General features: G+C 32.6%; 5 protein-coding genes across 5 annotated transcripts; 1 reads left to right on the top strand and 4 right to left on the bottom strand.

The window, feature by feature from the left end:
* Window positions 1-327: 327 nt before the first annotated feature.
* Window positions 328-1,311, bottom strand: LOC107261520 (protein PELPK1-like). Its single transcript, XM_015721459.3, has one exon. The coding sequence runs from the start codon at window positions 1,257-1,259 to the stop codon at window positions 903-905; it is 357 nt and encodes a 118-aa protein (XP_015576945.2). The 5' UTR covers window positions 1,260-1,311; the 3' UTR covers window positions 328-902.
* A 731-nt stretch (window positions 1,312-2,042) lies between these two features.
* On the bottom strand, window positions 2,043-2,366 carry LOC8266847 (peroxidase-like protein 2). The gene has a single exon (XM_002522588.2). It carries the CDS (start codon window positions 2,364-2,366, stop codon window positions 2,043-2,045), a length of 324 nt encoding a protein of 107 aa, XP_002522634.2.
* Window positions 2,367-2,881: 515 nt separating this feature from the next.
* Window positions 2,882-3,851, bottom strand: LOC8266848 (agamous-like MADS-box protein AGL62). Its single transcript, XM_048375907.1, has 2 exons — window positions 3,401-3,851; window positions 2,882-3,324 (listed from the first exon to the last, which is right to left on the bottom strand). The coding sequence occupies exons 1-2, from the start codon at window positions 3,761-3,763 to the stop codon at window positions 2,998-3,000; spliced, it is 690 nt and encodes a 229-aa protein (XP_048231864.1). The 5' UTR covers window positions 3,764-3,851; the 3' UTR covers window positions 2,882-2,997.
* Window positions 3,852-9,820: 5,969 nt separating this feature from the next.
* LOC8276904 (dicarboxylate transporter 2.1, chloroplastic) lies at window positions 9,821-14,172 on the top strand. Its single transcript, XM_002525773.4, has 5 exons — window positions 9,821-10,771; window positions 11,578-11,891; window positions 12,891-13,339; window positions 13,624-13,753; window positions 13,871-14,172. The coding sequence occupies exons 1-4, from the start codon at window positions 9,932-9,934 to the stop codon at window positions 13,737-13,739; spliced, it is 1,719 nt and encodes a 572-aa protein (XP_002525819.3). The 5' UTR covers window positions 9,821-9,931; the 3' UTR covers window positions 13,740-13,753; window positions 13,871-14,172.
* A 944-nt stretch (window positions 14,173-15,116) lies between these two features.
* Window positions 15,117-17,617, bottom strand: LOC8282970 (phytosulfokine receptor 1). Its single transcript, XM_002525774.4, has one exon. The coding sequence runs from the start codon at window positions 17,379-17,381 to the stop codon at window positions 15,333-15,335; it is 2,049 nt and encodes a 682-aa protein (XP_002525820.2). The 5' UTR covers window positions 17,382-17,617; the 3' UTR covers window positions 15,117-15,332.
* Window positions 17,618-19,734: the final 2,117 nt, after the last annotated feature.

Genomic DNA, 19,734 nt, shown 5'->3' with positions numbered 1-19,734 from the left:
CCCATGAAGCACTTACCTCTCCATATATATATATATATATATATATATATATATATATATATATATATATATAATAGAGTTATACAAAAGGTTGATATTTAAATTAAAACTTATCAAATTTGGTCGCCTGGATAAATTCAATGCTAGTGGTTCACTGGCTATAAGCAAAATGTGATTCATGAAAGGTGTATGGGAAGAAGAGGTCTGTAAGAAGGTGTGGACCGTGTCAGGGTCTTTGAGATTCTTATATTTGATTCAAAGTGATGTGTTCTACTTTTCCAATGTTTTCTTAATACATAATATGATTTTTGAAAAATAAAGAAACAAGTGGCTAATATACGAGCAAATACTTTGATGAATTAATAACCTGAAAATAAATCATATAAATGAATTGGGTTTTGATCTTATTTTACATATCAGAGATATGCTTTCAGTGCATAAGATTGCATAAAACCTTTCACTATGTCCAACTATATGTGCACTTCTTTCAATCCAAGGAAAACACATATTAGATTGTTGAGATGTTGTTTCAATTTTTCTTTAGTAATCGAGATGCGACTTAAACTAGAACTCCCAATTTACAATTTACCCAGCTAAGGTTCATTATTATTGTAAAATATTTATGGTTTTGATATGATGTTTAAATGGAAAAAGAAAACCACAATTGGAGCAAAAGAAATAAATGTAATAATCATAAGAACAATACAAACACAAAAAAATATATTAAAAGAAATAAATGAATAACAAGCTATTATGTGTCACAAATAACTCTGCCGAAGTGACTACAAATAAAATAAAATAAAAACACACTATAATACACTAGTACATAGATGTATATAGCTCAATATCTAGTACTCTGCAAACCGACCATAAAGTAAAGAAGATAACAACATGAAGGATATTTAGTTCCCAGCTGGTGGTGGGGAGAGGAAAGGAATAGAGGGAATTGTAGTTGGAATAGTGGGGATTGAAGGCATGCTTGGCAATGGAGGCAAAGTAACCTTTGGAAGAGTAGGCATGGTGGGCAAACTAGGAAGTGAAGGGAGTGTTTGTTTAGGCAGAGAAGGTTGGGTTGTTGGCAATGTAGGCTGTGGAAGAGATGGAATACTTGGCAGTGGTGGCAATGTAGGCTTTGGCAAACTTGGCACGGAGGGTAATGGTGGCATTTGCAGAAGATTTCGAGCAGCTAGTCCAACGTCTATGCCTGAAAATGCAAAAGCAATAAAGAAAACAAAGAGGAAATTCTTGAAAGAAGTCATGTTGCACCTTCAAATTCAACTAAAGATGTTATATAAAAAAAGATATTTTGTAATGTTCGGAATAAGAAAAGACAAGTCTGATCCTGGGATTATATAGGAGCTGAGATTTTATGGGTACACCACTAGTCTGGCTAGTAATAGGTATCGTATAGGTGGGAGATATGGAGAAACAAAGATAATTAGCATACCTTCATATCCAACTTATTAGAGTTATAAGGTTTCAAAGATGTAGCTGTAGTTGGCAAGAAAATGAAATAATATTCTCATAAGTAGTATTCATCCTATCTTTTGGAAGTTCCAAGTCATGTTGTTGGCTGTATATATTGAATGGAGTATGTTAATCTAGATTAACAATTATTACCTACTTTATAATTGGTCAATAATGATAATAATAATAATAATAATAATAATAATAATAATAATAATAATAATAATGTCAAAAGGAAATAAAGATTGATGACTTTCATTGATACTTGTTGCTGTAACCATCTAGAATTCAATGTTAGATGACCCACCAATTAGATCACAAACATATCAATTAACACAACCCTCTAATCTAATGTAAATTTCCTGACTCTGACAGTTATAGCAATATCTATCTAACCCAAATAAATTGTCACCTCCAAGTTAAAGATTGATGAGAAGATGAACTAACAAGTAATTAACTAAAATGGGGTTGCACTATTTACAATAATTTTTCACCTATAAATAAGTTCCCAGTGGACTTTATTTTTGCTCATCTAAACTATAACAAAAAGTTCATCTTTTACATAGCATCAAATACTAAATCATTATGGCCTCTTTCAACTCCTTCAGCCTTACTACTTTCTTTGTTGTATTGTCATTTTCAAGCATGGATGTCGGATTAGCTGCTCGCAATCTACTGCAAATGCCACCTTTGCCTTCCGTGCCAAATTTGCCAAAGCCAACAATGCCACCATTGCCAAGTATTCCAACTCTTCCACAGCCTACATTACCAACTTTGCCAACTATCCAACCTTCTCTGCCTAAGCCTACAATGCCTCCACTTCCAATCCTGCCCAACATGCCTACACTCCCAAAAGTCACTTTGCCTCCGTTCCCAAGCATGCCCTCTATTCCCTCCATCCCGTTCCTCTCTCCACCACCTGGAAAATAATTTATCTACCTCTTCTGGTTTAGTTTATCTATTTGAGAATTATTATTTCATACTTTCACATGATTTAATTATGTCAGTTTATTGTTCTGTGATTACCAATTTCTATTGTATGTATCTCGAGAGGAAATTATATGCGATCTATATTTTATCTTCACTTCTGTCATATCCTTGCCTTCTTTCTCATTCTCTGCCTTTGAAGATTTAGATTTCCATTTCATTTATTTGGGAAAAAGTTCTTCCTGGAATATTTGATCATCCAATTTGTTAGTAGAATTTATATGTGGTGAGTGCATGTGCAGTGTCTGCCAAGAGAAGAACTCCTAACCCCCTCCCATCGCTCGACTACTGAGCTACTAGCGTGGTGGCATGTTTGGAGCAATGGAAAGAATAAGTTCTGAATATTTCAATATCAGGACAAGAAGTGTGTATTGGAAACATATCTAATTAACATAAGTAAATCCTATAAGAAACAAATGTGGTCATTTTTGTTACATTTATAGCCTGCACAAATACACAAATGATCCAAATACATAGTCACAAATGAAACATAACTGTAGGGTTGTAGCTAAGCTTCTAATTTCAACAACACAATCAATAAACTTAATAAAACCCACCACATCCAAGATTTGGATATTGATAAGGCATCAGAGTTGTGTTGAATCCACCATTCTTTGGGTCAAAAGGAAGAACTCTGTTGCTAGTTGTTGGAGCATAAAATTGATGACTATTTGTTGCTTGAAATAGAAGCTGCTCAGCTTGCTTTCCGACGTTCTGCCTGAGCATCTCTAAGGAAGCCTTCAACTGCTTTAACTGTGTCAAGTCAAGTTCCTCTATAGGAGATTCCCACCAGTGCTGAGCCTGGCTAGCTTTCCTGATCCGATCAAGCTCTTCTCCTCGCTTTTTCTCCATTTCCAATTCATTAAGAGTCTATTACATCATTCACTAGTAATTAGTATAGCCAGATACATTAGACTAATAAGAAGAAAGAAGAGTAAATTAGTACCTTAGTAAGCAGCATATTGAGTTCACGGAGTCTGGAACTACGGTGAGCTTCAATAAGTTGCAGAGAGCCTGAAATTCGGGGAGGTTTATTTGAGAGGAAGCGATCAACGACTGTTTCAACTGAAGGGTTACCGAAAGAGAAGGCTCTTTTTCCAGGCGAGAAGACTATAATACTGATTTCAGCACCACAAAGAGTAGAAAGTTCACTAGCTTTCTTGAAAACTCCATACCTGCGTTTCGAAAAGGTTACCAAACGATTACTCTCCTTAGAGATTTTCACCATCTCAATCCTTTGGCGACCTTTCCCTGTTAATTTTGACATGGCTAAAATGCTAGAACATGAAAAGTTGTCTTGGAATAGCATGGATAGATGGGGGAGTGAATTAGAACTTATAGGATCATGTCGTCTGTTGGTTTCACAATCTGACCTGTCAAATAATGTACTGTTTTTGGTGAGAATTCTGATAATTTAATAGATTACTAGTTTTGGAGGTTTCAGAATCTGTAGAGGGCTAACATATTTGGAATTAACATCAGGGATTACAAACAGGTAATTCTCATCTTATTGTTTATATCAATTGCCAATTCATCGCGACTAGATACAGTGAGAATTGGTTGGACAGATGCTCTGCATACTATTGTTGTTTATACCAACTGCATATTCATCATGACTAGGTACAATTATGGAATCTTGTAGAAATGATTTGCTTACTCTTACCACTTCTGTCTTCCCCTGATCAGTAGGCAATTGGTCCTAACTGGCGAAAGGATTGATTGAATTCGTTAGAGTTTCTAATAATAATGTTTTTTGCTATAAGATGGCTTCTGCATTGTGACATGTTGCCAATCTACAGCAGAACATCAAGGAAAGTTCTAGTAAAAGCGATTCAATATTGTTACATGGTGCGAAATGTGTTGCTGTTCAAGTATTCGGCTTTCATATTGATTTTCTCTGTTGAAATTGGAAAGCTTTTCTTATCCATATTAAAATTTGTTAACAGAATCCATGTTAGATATTGCTTTTTTGTGAAACCAACAAAATTGTTAAGGGTCAAAAAATACCTTAATAGGTATTGCTATTTTGATATGTTTATTTTCCATTTTAAGTCTTTGCTTTTATCGAAATCTCTAATGTCATAAAATTCTGAGTTGGTCATCTGCAATTTGGCTGAAAAAAATTGAAAAGAAAAAAAAATCTGAGGAGCATTTTGAGACATTGAAAAACACTAGTGATCAATAAAAAGACCAAAAGAATGCTATTGATCAACATTATCAGGGTACTGCTACAACTTGCAGTAGAAATTCAGATAAATTTCACTGCATTGATCTCCTGATAAGGTTAAGTGGTTTCAGGTATGCACAGGCGGATACATAATGTTTAGTTGACTTCCTTAGATAAATAAATAATTAAGGATATATAAGAATGAATTCAACTCTTGTAAAGGAACAATTAGAGCTAATTTTATTCGCTAATGCAGTGTTGATCTAATGGCACCTCGGTAAAGGTGTTCTCCGACCAGAAGTCACTGAATGTAAATTTTGGGTAGCATTCATTAGGATGACGTTACCATACACCAATGTACTGTGGGGACACCTTGTGTTAAAACTAAAAATAAACCAATTCACGTTAACAACTCAGACTGTTTCTCTAAACCAGACCGTGACAGGATTAATGAATATAAATTTTAAAAAAAATTGCGTCACAACGTCGAATTGTATCTAAACCAAATCATAATATAATATGGTGTGAGGATCGGGATAAAAGGCCCCCTCTCCCTACTATCATAACTACTATTCCCTCTATTCCATTCTTTTCTCTATCTCCTACTCCTTCTAACCGTTGAGTATCCTTACCCTATTAGGTCGTTTAGTCTAAATTATTTAAACTTTTTTTGTTTAACCTTTGTCATTAGTGAACATTATCTAAAAGTACACTAAAAGAACTCTTAAAGATCAAATATATATATATATATATATATATATATATATATATATATATATATATATATATATATATAATGATTATTTATATCAAATTAATAATGATTACTTAGTCATAAAGATTTAATTTGTTTCGTTTCAGTTATTCACTTCACAAAAAAAAGATTTACATGTGGCAAAAATAATCAATAAGAAAATAATAATTAAGAAAGAAATACATGACATGTTAATTTTTTATTGAAAAGGTCACTAAATTGTAATAAAAAATTAAAGTTAAATAATTAAAGTGAAATTAATTAAAATTTTGTAACCAAAATAAAATTAAGTTAAAAATTCAATAATAATTTATTCTATTATCCCAAATTTCGATATTGTTCCATTTATACATTAAGGTGTTATAATTACAACAAAACATAAGTGGAAAACTATAAAAAGTTGATAACTAGTAATCATAGGAATAGAACCGTATTTAGAACTCTTATTGAGTTGAATCTGCGATTTTGATTGGACAGAAAGATGGATTGTTGAATATGGAGGAAGCGGAAGGAAGAAGGTGAAATGGTTTGCAAAAAGGAAACTGCATGGGTGGTTTTTTTTTTTCATCTTATATCCAAAGTTAGTATTATTAATTTAGAATGATCTTAATAAGACTCTTGCAAATAGTAAAATACTATCTCAAGAGTTTCAATGCAACTGCATATTTAAGACTCGAACTCAAAATCTAAATACTATTACCATTTTATTTATATGCTCTCAGATACATGTGTTGTTTATTGCAATAGAAAGTAAAATTATTTTAAATTTTAATATTTCAACAATCATCAGTACTTAGAAAAAATACGAAACAAAAGATCTTTATTTACGGTAAGTGTTTTTTAGCATTTAAACTTTGTAACTAAATAAATTTTAGGAAAAAGTACAAAAAAAGTGTTTTGTGATTTGGTGCTTTTACATTTAAAGAATTGTAAATTCTTTTTGATAAACAAGTAATCCGTGATTTAATTTTCTTACATTTTAACTACTTTACAAATTAATATCTTTGAATATATATAATTTAATTTTGGCTATAATATCCATTTTTAATAACAAAATCACTTATTAATTGATTTAGCATACAACTAACTACAATAAATTCATGTTAAATAAAATTGATATATATATATATATATATATATATATATATATATATATATATATATTAATTTTATTAGAAACGAAATGAAATAACTTTTAAAATAAAATTATAATGTTTTTAGGAGTATTTTAATAATTGATTTGAGTAAATCAATTACAAAATGATGCTATTATTGAAAATTAATATTATGTTAATATTTTATTATAAATAATAATGATATTAAGTAGTAGTATCAAAATCTAAGAAAAATAAAACATAGAGTATTCTTTTATCATGAAAAAAACCATAGTCCTCTAACTATAAAAGTGTTTTACTAGAATGCATGTTTTTTTTACTTTTTCCTAAATCTTTTTATCTTTGAAGTTAATATGAGCACAAAGTATAAAATTTAACCTTGTGGTTTAACTTTTTGACACAAGAGTTTTTGTAGTTTTTTTAGTGACACTTTAGTATCATGAGAATTAAAATATTGACAATTTACTTCCAAGTTTATTAACAATGTTAATTTAATAATTGTAGTTCATTCATTTAGTTTTAATAGATTGTGATTCCACTCTTTACCAACTTAACTTTCATACAAGACTAGCTATGCCAATTTTTATAAAATTTGGAGAGAAAAATCAAAGAGAAAGAAAACAGTCTCATAATTTTATTTTTTTAATTATAATCAATTTCGACGAGTTTTGAATGATATGATAATATTAGAGAACTCTATATTTCATCATTTATCCGACAAGAATAATTTTGCAGCTATCAGACTTTGATTGAGATTTAATTTTCAAAACTATTAACAGTATTAATAAATTTGAACACAAATTACTAACAATAAAATTCTCATGAAACTAAAGTGTCATAAAAAAAAGCCACATGACCCAATGTCAATTTTTTACTTTCCCCTTATTATTATCAAATCGGTGCTCCATCTGTAGAGTACCAACCGGAATGGAAAGAACTGTAATCTAGTATCAGATTATGATAGTCATAATCTGAAGCATTAGGTAAATATGCTGCTGACCAGATCAGAACTTTATGATAATTAGGGATTTGGATAAAAGCAAAGACTTGAAATGGAAAATCTTCTTTTGGTGATACTAAAATGGAAAATTAACCTGTAAAAAAAGCAGCAAACTTTCTTAGGTAATTATTGAAACTTAACAATTTTGTTGCTGCGCCTGCCATAAAGTGGATATTCTGTTGACAGATTTTGATCTGTTAAGCAAACATTTCCAATCTCAACAGAGTAAAATCAATATATACAATAGCTCGTATCAGACTTAAAGATTTTGTTGATGGCTTATCTTTTTTGACTAAGCTATTATCACGATAAATGCTAAAATAAATTAACAGATGTCAATCATTCCGAGGTATATATGGGTTTACAAAATCATAACAATTAAATAAGAACCAAAAAAAAACCTGCAAAGACATTAAAAAACGAGAGCCACGTTAGGTTGTTTTGCCCCAGAAAGCCTTAGAAAAATGTAATTATTTGCTATATATTTGCCGCAAAATTTCCTGCCACGTTCTCCATAAAATTTACTCATATAAAAATTATATGGAGTTATTAGATATGCTTTCTCAGTGCTCTCACCAAAATAAAATTTGTACTCTCTCATTTGAAGAAAATATTTTATGCATTTATGAAAATAAAAATTAAAATATTAAAAAATTTGCAATTTGATTTTTAGATTAATTATAAAGTGTCAAATTATCCAAAATTATTTAGAGGTAATTAATATTTATTATCTATTTTTTACTCTAATATATGAGTTGCCATTATATCATGTTTATTGTATTAGATTTCCTTAAATTTTTATAAAATTAACTGTTATTTTTTTGTTCAAAATCAATACAGTCAGATTAAATTAATATTATAATTTGTTCCTTAGACTTTTTATCGAGTATTAAACTCATTTAAAATTAATTTTTCATTAAATTGGATTAAAATTCTTATTCTTAGTATAGTTTAATTCTAATATCTATCAAAATAATAATAAAAATAAATGTATCTAACTATAAACATGTATTGTATTGTATAATTTAAATTAAATTATAATTTAATTTGATAATGTTGGTCTATATATAAGTATTTTTCAAATATCTAAAATTTTTAGAATTGAACTAAAACCTAGTGTAAGTAAAATTGATAATAATTATTTTGATCAAATACTAAAATTAATTTATGGACAAACGAATTATTACTTTAACTATAATTAATACTTTCACTATAGCATGATAAAAAATCATTTTGGATAATTTTTATATTTAGTAAGAGTTTAAAAATTAAATTTTAACTTTTTATTTACCAATTAGATTATTTTGACTGCATTGAATTTTGATAGAGAGAGTTAGTAGTTAGTTTTATAAAAATATAAAAAGTTTTAATATATAATAAAAATAACATAAAAACAACTCGTATATTAGAATAAAAATTAGAAAGTAGATAGTGATTATCCTAATTAATTATCATATAAAACTATACTAAATCTTTATTTTAGCACAAATTAATTTAAATAATATTATTTTATTTACTTTAATTTTCTTAATTTAAAGTACTATTTAATTATAATAAAATAAAATATTTTAAAGCGCTCATATATAGGGCAACATTATTAAACTATTTTATAATTTAATTTAAAATTACTAAAATAAATATTTAATTGAAACTTATATTATTAAATACTAGGGTTAAAATATATTTAATTTAGAATTTTAATTTAATTTAGTAAAAAAATTATTTCTTAATGAACTTAACATTAAATTATAATATTTTTTATTAATTTAATACCCGAACATCATTGACTTTAATATGAGGACTAATATAATAAGCTAAAAACTCAAAGGTATTATAATTTTATTAGAAAAAGATTGCACTAACTAGCATAATAATTTTGAAGTAATTCAAAAAAGAAAAAGAATATATTTAGTAGAAATTTATTAAAATTTTATTTTATCTCAAGAAAATTTATAATAAATTTAAAATAAAAATAATAAAATTAAAAAAATATTTTAATATTATAGAATATTTTAACCAAATAAGGTGAAATTGATTTTTTTTAAATTAATTTTTATTTTATTAGAAGTACATAAATTTTAAATTTATAAATAAATTTGATAATGTTATTAGATTTTAACCGTAACATCGAAGATAAGTACACAGCATAAACTTGAGTGTGGACTTATAAGTTATAAATGATAGAAAAGGATGATAAATGTAATTTAAAGATCTTTATAGGCATTTTATTAAAATTCTCCATTCATTATAAATTTCCAACCATTCACATCCTCACATTCTGACACGTAGTCAACCCCTTTCTCCCTCCATATATATTTGGGTCCCACTTGAACCTCTCTCTCTCCTCCTTTGTGATTTCCGCCTGTAATTCTCTATACTTTCTCTCGTCTCCATCTTCCATTCAAATTCCTCATTTTTCTTCTTCATCCTTTGTACAGAAAATGGAGAGCTTAGCACTGCACTCTCTCTCCACCACCACCACCGCCACCACAAGAACAACCTCCTTCTTTCTATCTACTGGTACTCGTAATTCCTTATTCCATAGATCCCTATCAACAAAACCAATCTCCAAATTTCCATCTTCCATTACTTCACTACCCACTATTAGATCACATTCTTTCTCCTCTCAAAAACCATTGCTTTTCAATCCAATCCACAAACCCTCCAAATCCCATTTCCCAATCTGCTTCTCTTCTCCAAAAAATGACTCTTCAGTCACCACTACCACTAACCCACCTCCACAAGGCGCAAGGATTGTACCTTTAATTGTTTCTATAGCTGTTGGTGTAATTCTTCGTTTCTTTATTCCTAAACCTGTTGAAGTAACACCACAAGCTTGGCAATTGTTAGCAATTTTTATTTCGACTATTGCTGGTCTTGTTTTAAATCCTTTACCAGTTGGTGCATGGGCTTTTCTTGGGTTAACCACTTCTATAGTTACTAAAACATTGACATTTTCAACTGCTTTTAGTGCTTTTACAAATGAGGTTATTTGGTTAATTGTTATTTCTTTCTTTTTTGCTCGTGGGTTTGTTAAAACTGGATTAGGTGATAGAGTTGCTACTTATTTTGTCAAGTGGTTAGGGAAAAGTACTTTGGGATTATCTTATGGATTGACTATTAGTGAGGCTCTTATTGCTCCTGCAATGCCTAGTACTACTGCTAGAGCTGGTGGTGTTTTCTTGCCAATTATCAAGTCATTGTCTCTGTCAGCAGGGAGTAAGCCAGGTGATGCTTCTTCAAAGAAGCTTGGATCTTACCTCATTCTATCACAATTTCAGGTTAGTGGTCTTTTGGTAATAAGTGTTGAGTTTTATTAGTAATGTTGAAATTGAAACATTTCAGAATTTTGCTTGCTTTATTGGGTTTACTATATTTAAGTGGTTGCTTATTTAGTTGTATGAGCTGGAGTAAACAAGATTGAGGATATGCCGGATCAAAGTATAATCACTTGTTTATGGGTGTTTATTGGCCAATTAATTACTCATATTTTTGTTCGTTTTAATGCATCAGCGGTGTTGATATTCTAGTTGCTTAACTGGATTTAGTTTTATACAGCGAATATGTAACCTCGATTATAGGACAATTTATACACGATATTTATTATTTTCTCCTAAAGAATTCTCTTAGAACCTTTTTAATGAGCAAATTGAAGAAACTCAAACTATGTAACGATAAATAAGGTCGGTCCATAAGCAGTTGATGGTCAATTGCTTTTACCTTGAAATTGATACTGTAGAAAACTGTGTTTGCTATTTGACAGCAATTGCTAGATATAACGAGTTAGATGAAGATAGATTGCGTCGGTCTAATGAAATGTTTTGACATGCTCTGGGTGGTTTTTTTGTACCATTCTATGGCTTTCCTAATTGTAGCTTTTACGGTGAACAATTAAGAGACCTAGTAGTCAGTGTTTTTGATTTGGTACTGAGTTCTTCCCTTAACTTTTTCTTGCACTTTGATGAAAATGATATTTTCCATGTAAATTGTAACTTATACATCATTTGAATATTTTCCTTCTATCCTTAAAGATTCTCATGTATTAACTCCTGTTACTTATGAATTCCTCTTGTATGATGCTTGACAGTCTGCTGGAAACTCTAGCGCACTGTTCCTGACTGCTGCAGCTCAAAATTTGCTGTGTCTCAAATTGGCTGAGGAACTTGGGGTGATAATCTCAAGCCCTTGGATTTCTTGGTTCAAGGCTGCTAGTTTGCCAGCATTTCTTTCGCTGCTAGCTACACCGCTTGTCTTATATAAGCTTTATCCTCCTGAAACCAAGGATACACCAGAGGCCCCTGCAATGGCTGCAAAGAAACTTGAGAATATGGGTCCTGTCACAAAAAATGAATGGGTCATGGTTGGTACAATGCTTCTTGCAGTTTCTTTGTGGGTGTTTGGGTGAGTCATTTGAACTTCATGTCACTGTTGTCAGTTGAGTTTTATCGCTATTTTCTTACAAAAACCTCTGCATAGTGGCTGACTATAAATCACTAAGCAAAAAATTTAAACAGAAAATTTCTATTGATCATTTCTTTGTGACTGGTTTTCTAGAGAAATGAACTCCTTGGATGTTTGTTTGGACCTTAAAACCATTTAACAAATTAAGATATCATGAAGAGGCTTAATGTCCTCTGTGAAAATATTGGAATAAATTTTATGTGACATGGTGCTCTTTGGCTCACTTGGAAGGGGTAATTGGTATTTGAGCAAGTTGCATTCTACTTTTCTTTTAGGAAAAATACTGTATTTACACCATTTACTGTGATATTCACTCCAAGCTTTTGTTTCTCTCTAGTCTTTTTGTTTTTTTTGACTTTTCTCAAACTTTTGATTTGTTTTAATAGTTCCACTTGTGAGTCTCCAGTTAAAATGTATCTGTGCCTGCTTTGCGACCATTATGGCAACATGTTCTGCATAGCTGGATGGCCTTCTTTTTTACTTCTGGAGTAGCTTTTGACTTTTCTTCACCTACCATTAGTTGAAGAGGCTCTGTAGGATTTGAAGTCCTTTGGTTTAGTGCAACTATCCTTTCTGGTGCATCAAGCAGAGTGCCATAGTATCTCTAGTAAGGTTTGCTAATACATAAATATGGTATAGTAACATGAAGATGATAACTGTGCATATAAAAATTATAACAGCAGTGCCTTAGAAGAAATGGATGTGAATTCTCAAACGACTACTTGAGTGTTAAGACTTAATTTCTAATGCCCTACAACTCTTAGCCTTCTGCTTGTTAAATTCTCTGACAAGAACAAGAATCGGCTTTAAACAATTTACTTGTGTGCATGAGAGAGAGAGAGAGAGAGAGAGAGAGAGAGAGAGAGTATGTTTCTTTTAATGGTTATTTGCTGATTGTGTGTGTAGACTCTATAAATGATTTGCTGATTGTGTATGCAGGGATGCTCTTGGAATACCTAGTGTTGTCGCTGCAATGATTGGCTTATCAATATTACTTTTGTTGGGAGTTCTTGATTGGGATGACTGTTTAAGCGAAAAATCAGCTTGGGATACCTTGGCTTGGTTTGCTGTTCTGGTGGGCATGGCAGGCCAGCTGACTAACCTTGGTATCGTAACTTGGATGTCTGATTGTGTGGCCAAGTCCCTTCAATCTCTCTCTTTGAGCTGGCCAGCTGCTTTTGGTGTTCTTCAGGCGTCTTACTTCTTTATTCACTACTTATTTGCTAGTCAAACTGGTCATGTGGGAGCACTATACTCTGCATTTCTTGCCATGCACTTGGCAGCTGGGGTACCTGGTGTCTTGGCTGCGCTCGCTTTAGCTTACAATACAAATCTTTTTGGAGCTATCACACACTATAGCAGTGGTCAGGCTGCTGTCTATTATGGAGGTATGTCCCCTTTCCTGCAAAGTGATTGTCTTGACATTATGCTTAATTCATGAGGTAAATGAATGTTCCTCCAATTTTTCACTCTTCTGATGAATCATTGTGAGTGTATTTTTTTTTCCTTTTGACCGCATTTGGTTTACAAAGGGTGGAAAAGAAATAAGAAATCTAATCATGACATTTATTCAGCTATATAATCTTTTCTGAATTCTGTGGTTTTAGTAATTTAAAGACACTTTTTATGGTTTCTGGTGGTCTGATGATATTTAAATTGTTCTTTTGAACAGCTGGATATGTAGACCTTCCTGATGTGTTCAAGATGGGATTCGTGGTAGCACTAATAAATGCTGTTATCTGGGGAGTCGTTGGAACTTTCTGGTGGAAATTTTTGGGCCTCTATTAATTTCAACTTTCCATGTAAGTAATCTCTTAAATTTCACATTCTATGATGTCTAGATTCTGAGATAGTTTCAAGGTAGTGAGCCAGTGCCTGTGGTTGAAGTCTAAGATTCAAAAGCAAACCTGCTTTCTTAGGTTCAAAAGCTGAAGGCGAAGCTGGTCCAGCTCCTGCGGTAGTTGAAAGTTTGCAGCAATATCCTTGGGTGCAGTTGTACAAGCCTTCTGTCATCTTGACAAAGTCCCGGTACAACTGACAGCTCTATAACGGAGATGAGAAAGCTCATGTCAGGGAACAGCTGAGCTAGATCTACTTAGAAAAGAAATTTTGAATTTCTAGATTTCACTTCTTATTATTCTTAGCTGTGTTAGCTTGTAATAACACTAACACAGGAATGATTTTTGAATTGAAAATCAAAATTCATTACACAGTTTCATCATCTTTATTTAATCTTGTGTTCTGTGCAAGATTATCTCTTAAGCTGTGGTAGTATCTTCTCATCTTATTTTGAATTGGACTTATTAGTAATTTATTATTCTGGTTTCATGTTCTTGGCATGAAAATGCAACAATGGCCAACATAAAGTGTGAGGAATTTGTGAGAGGGGCATCCAATTTCCATTTGGAAAACATTGGAGCTAATATTAAGGATTTTAAAAGCTTAAGAGTTAATTTGGGGATTAAGTGGGTGTTACCCCCAAAATTTTGCATTGCCGTTGAGTTTGAGTTTACAAATTTGCGACACTTGAAAATCATTTGAGCTGCTTCAAAACTAGTCGGATCTTCTTGCCTATGCTAACAAAGTTTTCTTGGCAATTCTTAATTCTATGTCCAATCAGTTAAAATTGAGTTCCAATGTTCAGCAATGGTTTCTCATATACAAGTCAACCAGTAAGGTTTAACTTTCTAAAGGTCACTCACAGGCCATCAACTTTTTTGTAAAATTTGGATTTGATCACATAGCTCAAGACTTGAACTTGAATGCTTAAGAAAGGAAAATGTTTTTCTATATCTTTAGAGGAAAATGAGTTCCCTTTTTATTTTCATTCGTTCTTCTCAGAAGCACATACTATTCTCTGTCTCCACCTTTACTTTCATTTCTACCTCTCCCTAATGATTTAATTTTCAGTATTACAGCCAAACATAGCAAAATAAATTATTGTTTTCAAAAAAAATATTTTCTTCACAAAATGTTTTTCAGAAACAAGTTATTTTCCATGACCCTGAAAAAAGCATCTCTGGTTCATAGCCCTCTCCTGTTCTTTTTGCCAAAGAGACTATTTTCACAGGCTGTACTCATGACCTTGTGATCACATGAATTTCTTCCAAAATTTCAAAGAATTGAAATTTACTCGCAACATCATAAAAAGTTGACTTCAAATAATTTTAGCTGTTAACTTTAGTTACCATAAATTAATGATTAATCTTTCAAGTGCACAAAATGGTTTAACAATTACTAGGCACTAGCTTCTGTCTTGTATAACTATTAGATCAAACTCCAGTACAGTAATACCATAATTGGAAAAGAAGACGAGCTTGCATCTATTGATTGAAATGTAGACACTTCATAATCAGCAGCAAATTTCAACAAGCAAGGGGTTCATCTTCTTTGTGCCTTTGAAAATACCCATCCAGACCTGAAGACAAAGATGATAGTGATGATAAAGCCAGTTGCTGCTCCTAGTGTAAATGGCAAACCTACTATAGTCATGCTCATACTTGTACTCCCATGCTCGTTAGGAGTCTGAACAGGTTGACATGAAGCAAACTCTCCAGCACCTTGTCCCTTGTTTCCCATGAAGCTTGAATTTGGGAAGGTCAAGAATTGGCCACCTGTTGGGATTTTCCCACAAAGTTCATTGTATGCTACGCTGAAGTTGGATAGAAAGGTGAGCTTTACCAATGAACTGGGTATCTCTCCAGATAATTTGTTATGAGACAAATCCAAAGTTTCCAAGCTTGACATTCCTGAAATACTATCTGGAATTTGTCCTGAAATCATATTCTTGTTTAGTTGCAAAACATGAAGGGTTTTCAAGTTCCCGAAACTAGGCCAGATTGGCCCACTAAGCTTGTTATAACTTAGGTCTATAGTTGGTCGAAAGCTCCGAATGCTTTTATACTGCAAATTTCTGCTACTTCCCCCAGCCCGGTAGAAAGGAACACCTGAAGTTCCTTCTAAAGGGATATTCATGACTTTAATGAGGGCTTGTAGTTCTGTCAAGCGTTTTGGTATCTCACCAGTAAAGGAATTATTTGACACATCCAAGTAAAACAGGTGCTTGAAATTGCCTATCCAAGGTGGAAGTGGTCCACCCAAGAAATTCCAAGACAGATCTAACAGCTGAAGCGATTGGCAACGACTTAACCATGATGGAATTGAGCCTCTGAGTTCAGAGTACGGAATAACGAGAGCCTTGAGGCTCTCAAACTGCAGATTCACATCATCAGGCATTTGCTCACCTTGAAAATTGATACTAAGTATCAGTGTGGTTAAGTTTTTGCAATGTTGTACGATTGCAAGAGCTGCTGATAAATTTGTCAGGCTGTTGTTCGAGAGAGAGAGGAACGCGAGAGCTTGAAGATTCTTGAAGTTATAAGGAATCTCCCCACCGAGTTTGTTAAGGCTAAGATTCAAAATGCTCAGGCTTTGGCAAGATGATAGACTTTCAGGGATCGGGCTATTGAAATTATTCGAACCCAGATTCAGAGAAATGAGATGAGTCATTGCGGAGCAGTTGATATTGATAGGACCATCAAGGGTGTTTTTGTTCAGATCAAGAGTTAGAAGAGATGGAGAATGCACCAAAGATTTGGGCAAGCTGCCAATGAATTTATTTCTGTTGGCAGAGAAGTGCTCGATCTTTCCAAGCTTCCCAAAAACATCAGGAAGGCTTCCAGATAACAAGTTGGAAGAAACATCCAACTCCACAAGGTTAGAAAGGTTACCAATTTCAGCATGCAGTGGTCCAGAAAACTGATTATCTTCAAGGTGCAATACACGAAGATCTCGTAGCTGCAAGAGACTCTCAGGAAACCTTCCTGACAGATTATTGCCAGTAAGAAAGAGATGCTGCAGAGAAGTACAGAGTCCAAAATTCGAGGAAACTTCGCCAGTGAAATAGTTGCTTGCCAGGTTGAGAACACGAACACTGGGTGAAGTTTCACAAAGTGAAGCATTGATGGAACCAGAGAAGTAATTCCTTGACAAGTCAACATACCTGATTGAAGGCATATAAACTCCCACCCCTGGAATTGAACCGGCTAACTCATTGTTACTCAAATCAAGTACCTCCAGATGCTGCAGACTGAACAATTTAGCTGGAAGGTTTCTGGACAGAAAGTTATGCGATAAATTTAAGGTTTTGAGTTGATCCAATCCTGCCAAGGACTCACAGATTGTTCCTGTGAGTCTCTTGCTACCAAGTTCTAGCCCTGTGACCCTTATTCTCAAAACAGTGGAATTATTACAACTGACGCCAGTCCAAGTACAGCAATCAGAAGTGCTGCTATTCCAACCATCAATCTTTGATGATAAACACTTTGAGAAACCAGTAAGAGCTATTAGATCACTTGAATTGCAGGCTATAAAAGTTCGGAAACTGATCGCTAGACAAATGAAGGATAAAAAGAAGCATGATACGTCCATGGTATTTGGAAAGTAGATATTAAGAAAAACATATAAGAGAATTTGACAGTCTTGAGGATGAATTGTAGTTAAATTTGAGTTGTTCTTGAGGTTTTGTTAATGGATGGTGGACTTGAATGAGTAAAAGTCTGAGGCTTGGGGCCACAGTTTTGGCAGGAGAGTAAACTACTAAGAAGTCCCATAACCCAAAGTCTTCGTGTGGCTTTATCATTGATGTCGTCGATGGATGTCGAGTCCTCAACACGAGGACTTTGGTTCAGAAAATCCTTAGATCATTATCCCAAAAGTTCTCAAGTCATGCTTTTTTTCTGTTGCTGCAGAAAATATATGTAAAAATTAAATTTGCTTTCTAATTAGTTATTCTTTTTTTAAAATGACTTATCAGTCTATTCGCTTTTTAAATTTAAACATAGAAAAAAATAATTTTTTTTTTTTAGATTTTTAATAAAAATTTAATCAAGAAGTAAAATAGAAAATATTATTAAAATATATATTTTAAAATGAATTAAAATAAAAAATTACTTATTTATGTAAATAGTGGTGTGGGACGTTCTGGGTAAATTGACCGGTTGGTACCAATCCTATAAACCATATTTCAAATTGATACAAATACTTTAATTTTAATCTAATTGATACCTAAATTACATAAAAGTATATCAATTTAGGACAGTTCTCTAATTTCTGACCAATTGATGTTGATTTGACAATCTGAGAAAATATATTCCATTTGATTCTCTGCCTCAGCATGTATCATGTCACTAGGAGAAGTTAGAAAGAGGGACCCGCTGGTTGATTAGACTGACTTTTATAGCACATTGCTGAGGCGGAGAATTAAACGAAAAATACCTCATCAGATTGCCAAGTCAGCATCAATTGGCCAAAAATTAGAGAGCTAACTTGAGCCAAGAAGTAAGTTCATAAAGTCAAGACCGGGTGTTGGATCTAAGTCTAAATGGAGGTTCTCGTTCCAGTTCTAGTTGTCCTAAATTGATATACTTTCGTGTTGTTTAGATACCAATTAGATTCAAATTAAAATATTGATATCAATTTGAAATATGGTCCAAAAGATCGATATCAGCTGGACAATTTACCCTTCTAATGGGCTATTGATAGTCATTTATTCTTACTCTAAAATCGACGGAAATACTTTCTTTGTCAGTATGATATTTGTAGATGGAGGTACTTGAGTTTTCTGCATATTATTGAGCCGCTTAGATGAATCAGAGTATATTGACAAAGGATCTGGCTTTGGATAGTTTGCGAAACAAAATATTTTTTCTTTTCAGTTTCAAGCCAGAGGAGAGATCTTGCAAACTGCTTTTGCAAAGTGTTTTTTTTTGTTTTTCTTTTCTTTTCTTTTCCGGTAGAGATGCAACAAAATATCAATTAATTTTAGGAGTTGCGAGGAATAGAAGATTAACTTTGAAATGTAGTTTACTGATGTTTTTGACACTTTTGTTTTTCTTTTACCGTTTTAGCAACACCTTTTAATTTCAGGAAAAGAAGGCATAGTATTAATTTGGTTAATTATACAATGATAGCCATTTATATCAGTTCTTGGATCCAATACTGCCCTTCCCTTTAGTCCTTCAAATTCTAGGTGAAGCTTTGAAGAGTACTTTTAGCATTATTGTATGACCAACCATGGACTGTTTGCAGAAATTAAAATGTTCTGCTACAAGTGTAAAATGAATAGAATGTCATGTTGATTAGGCCTATATATGTACTTGTATTGCTATTTTCTTTTTGTTATTTTTCTCTGAATTTGATGTTCTTTGTTTTATTTTCTACCAAATCTTTGTTTTAATAACTAGGGGTGGCTGCCTGTGCAAAGTGCTTCCTCCACCTTAGCTTTGTCAGAATCAGAACTAAATAAGGGTTCAGAAATCACTCCATCTGTACCAGAACCAATGCCAAAAAAAGAAGATATGCTGTGCCTGCCTTGGTACTAAGAAGCTGAGAGATGAATGCATTGTGGAATATGGTGAACCCACTTGTGCAGAATGGATTGAGGCTCATCTTCAGCGCCTTTGTGCTGAGGGCTTTAATATTTGAGATTGAATGAGATTGTTGAGTTATAAAAAAAAAAGATTTTAGTAAATAAATTATCCTATATTTATAGTGTCACGACCTCATTTGTGGGCTCGTGATCGGCACTAGGGAATGGGTAGGCGTAAGGCCACATAATCCTATAGTAAGCCTGACACTCACTGACTTAAATAAATCTCATCTTATTTAATATTATTGATTCCACAATTTATCGTAACCATTAAATTTTACACAATTAATTCAGTCTGCCAGAAGAATTAGGCGAAACTCGAAACTACAAAGAATTACAACAGATAAGTCTATT

The sequence above is a fragment of the Ricinus communis genome, chromosome 6, assembly GCF_019578655.1.
Source record: "Ricinus communis isolate WT05 ecotype wild-type chromosome 6, ASM1957865v1, whole genome shotgun sequence".
Classification (NCBI taxonomy): domain Eukaryota; kingdom Viridiplantae; phylum Streptophyta; class Magnoliopsida; order Malpighiales; family Euphorbiaceae; genus Ricinus; species Ricinus communis.
This window is presented reverse-complemented; position numbering and strand designations above follow the sequence as displayed.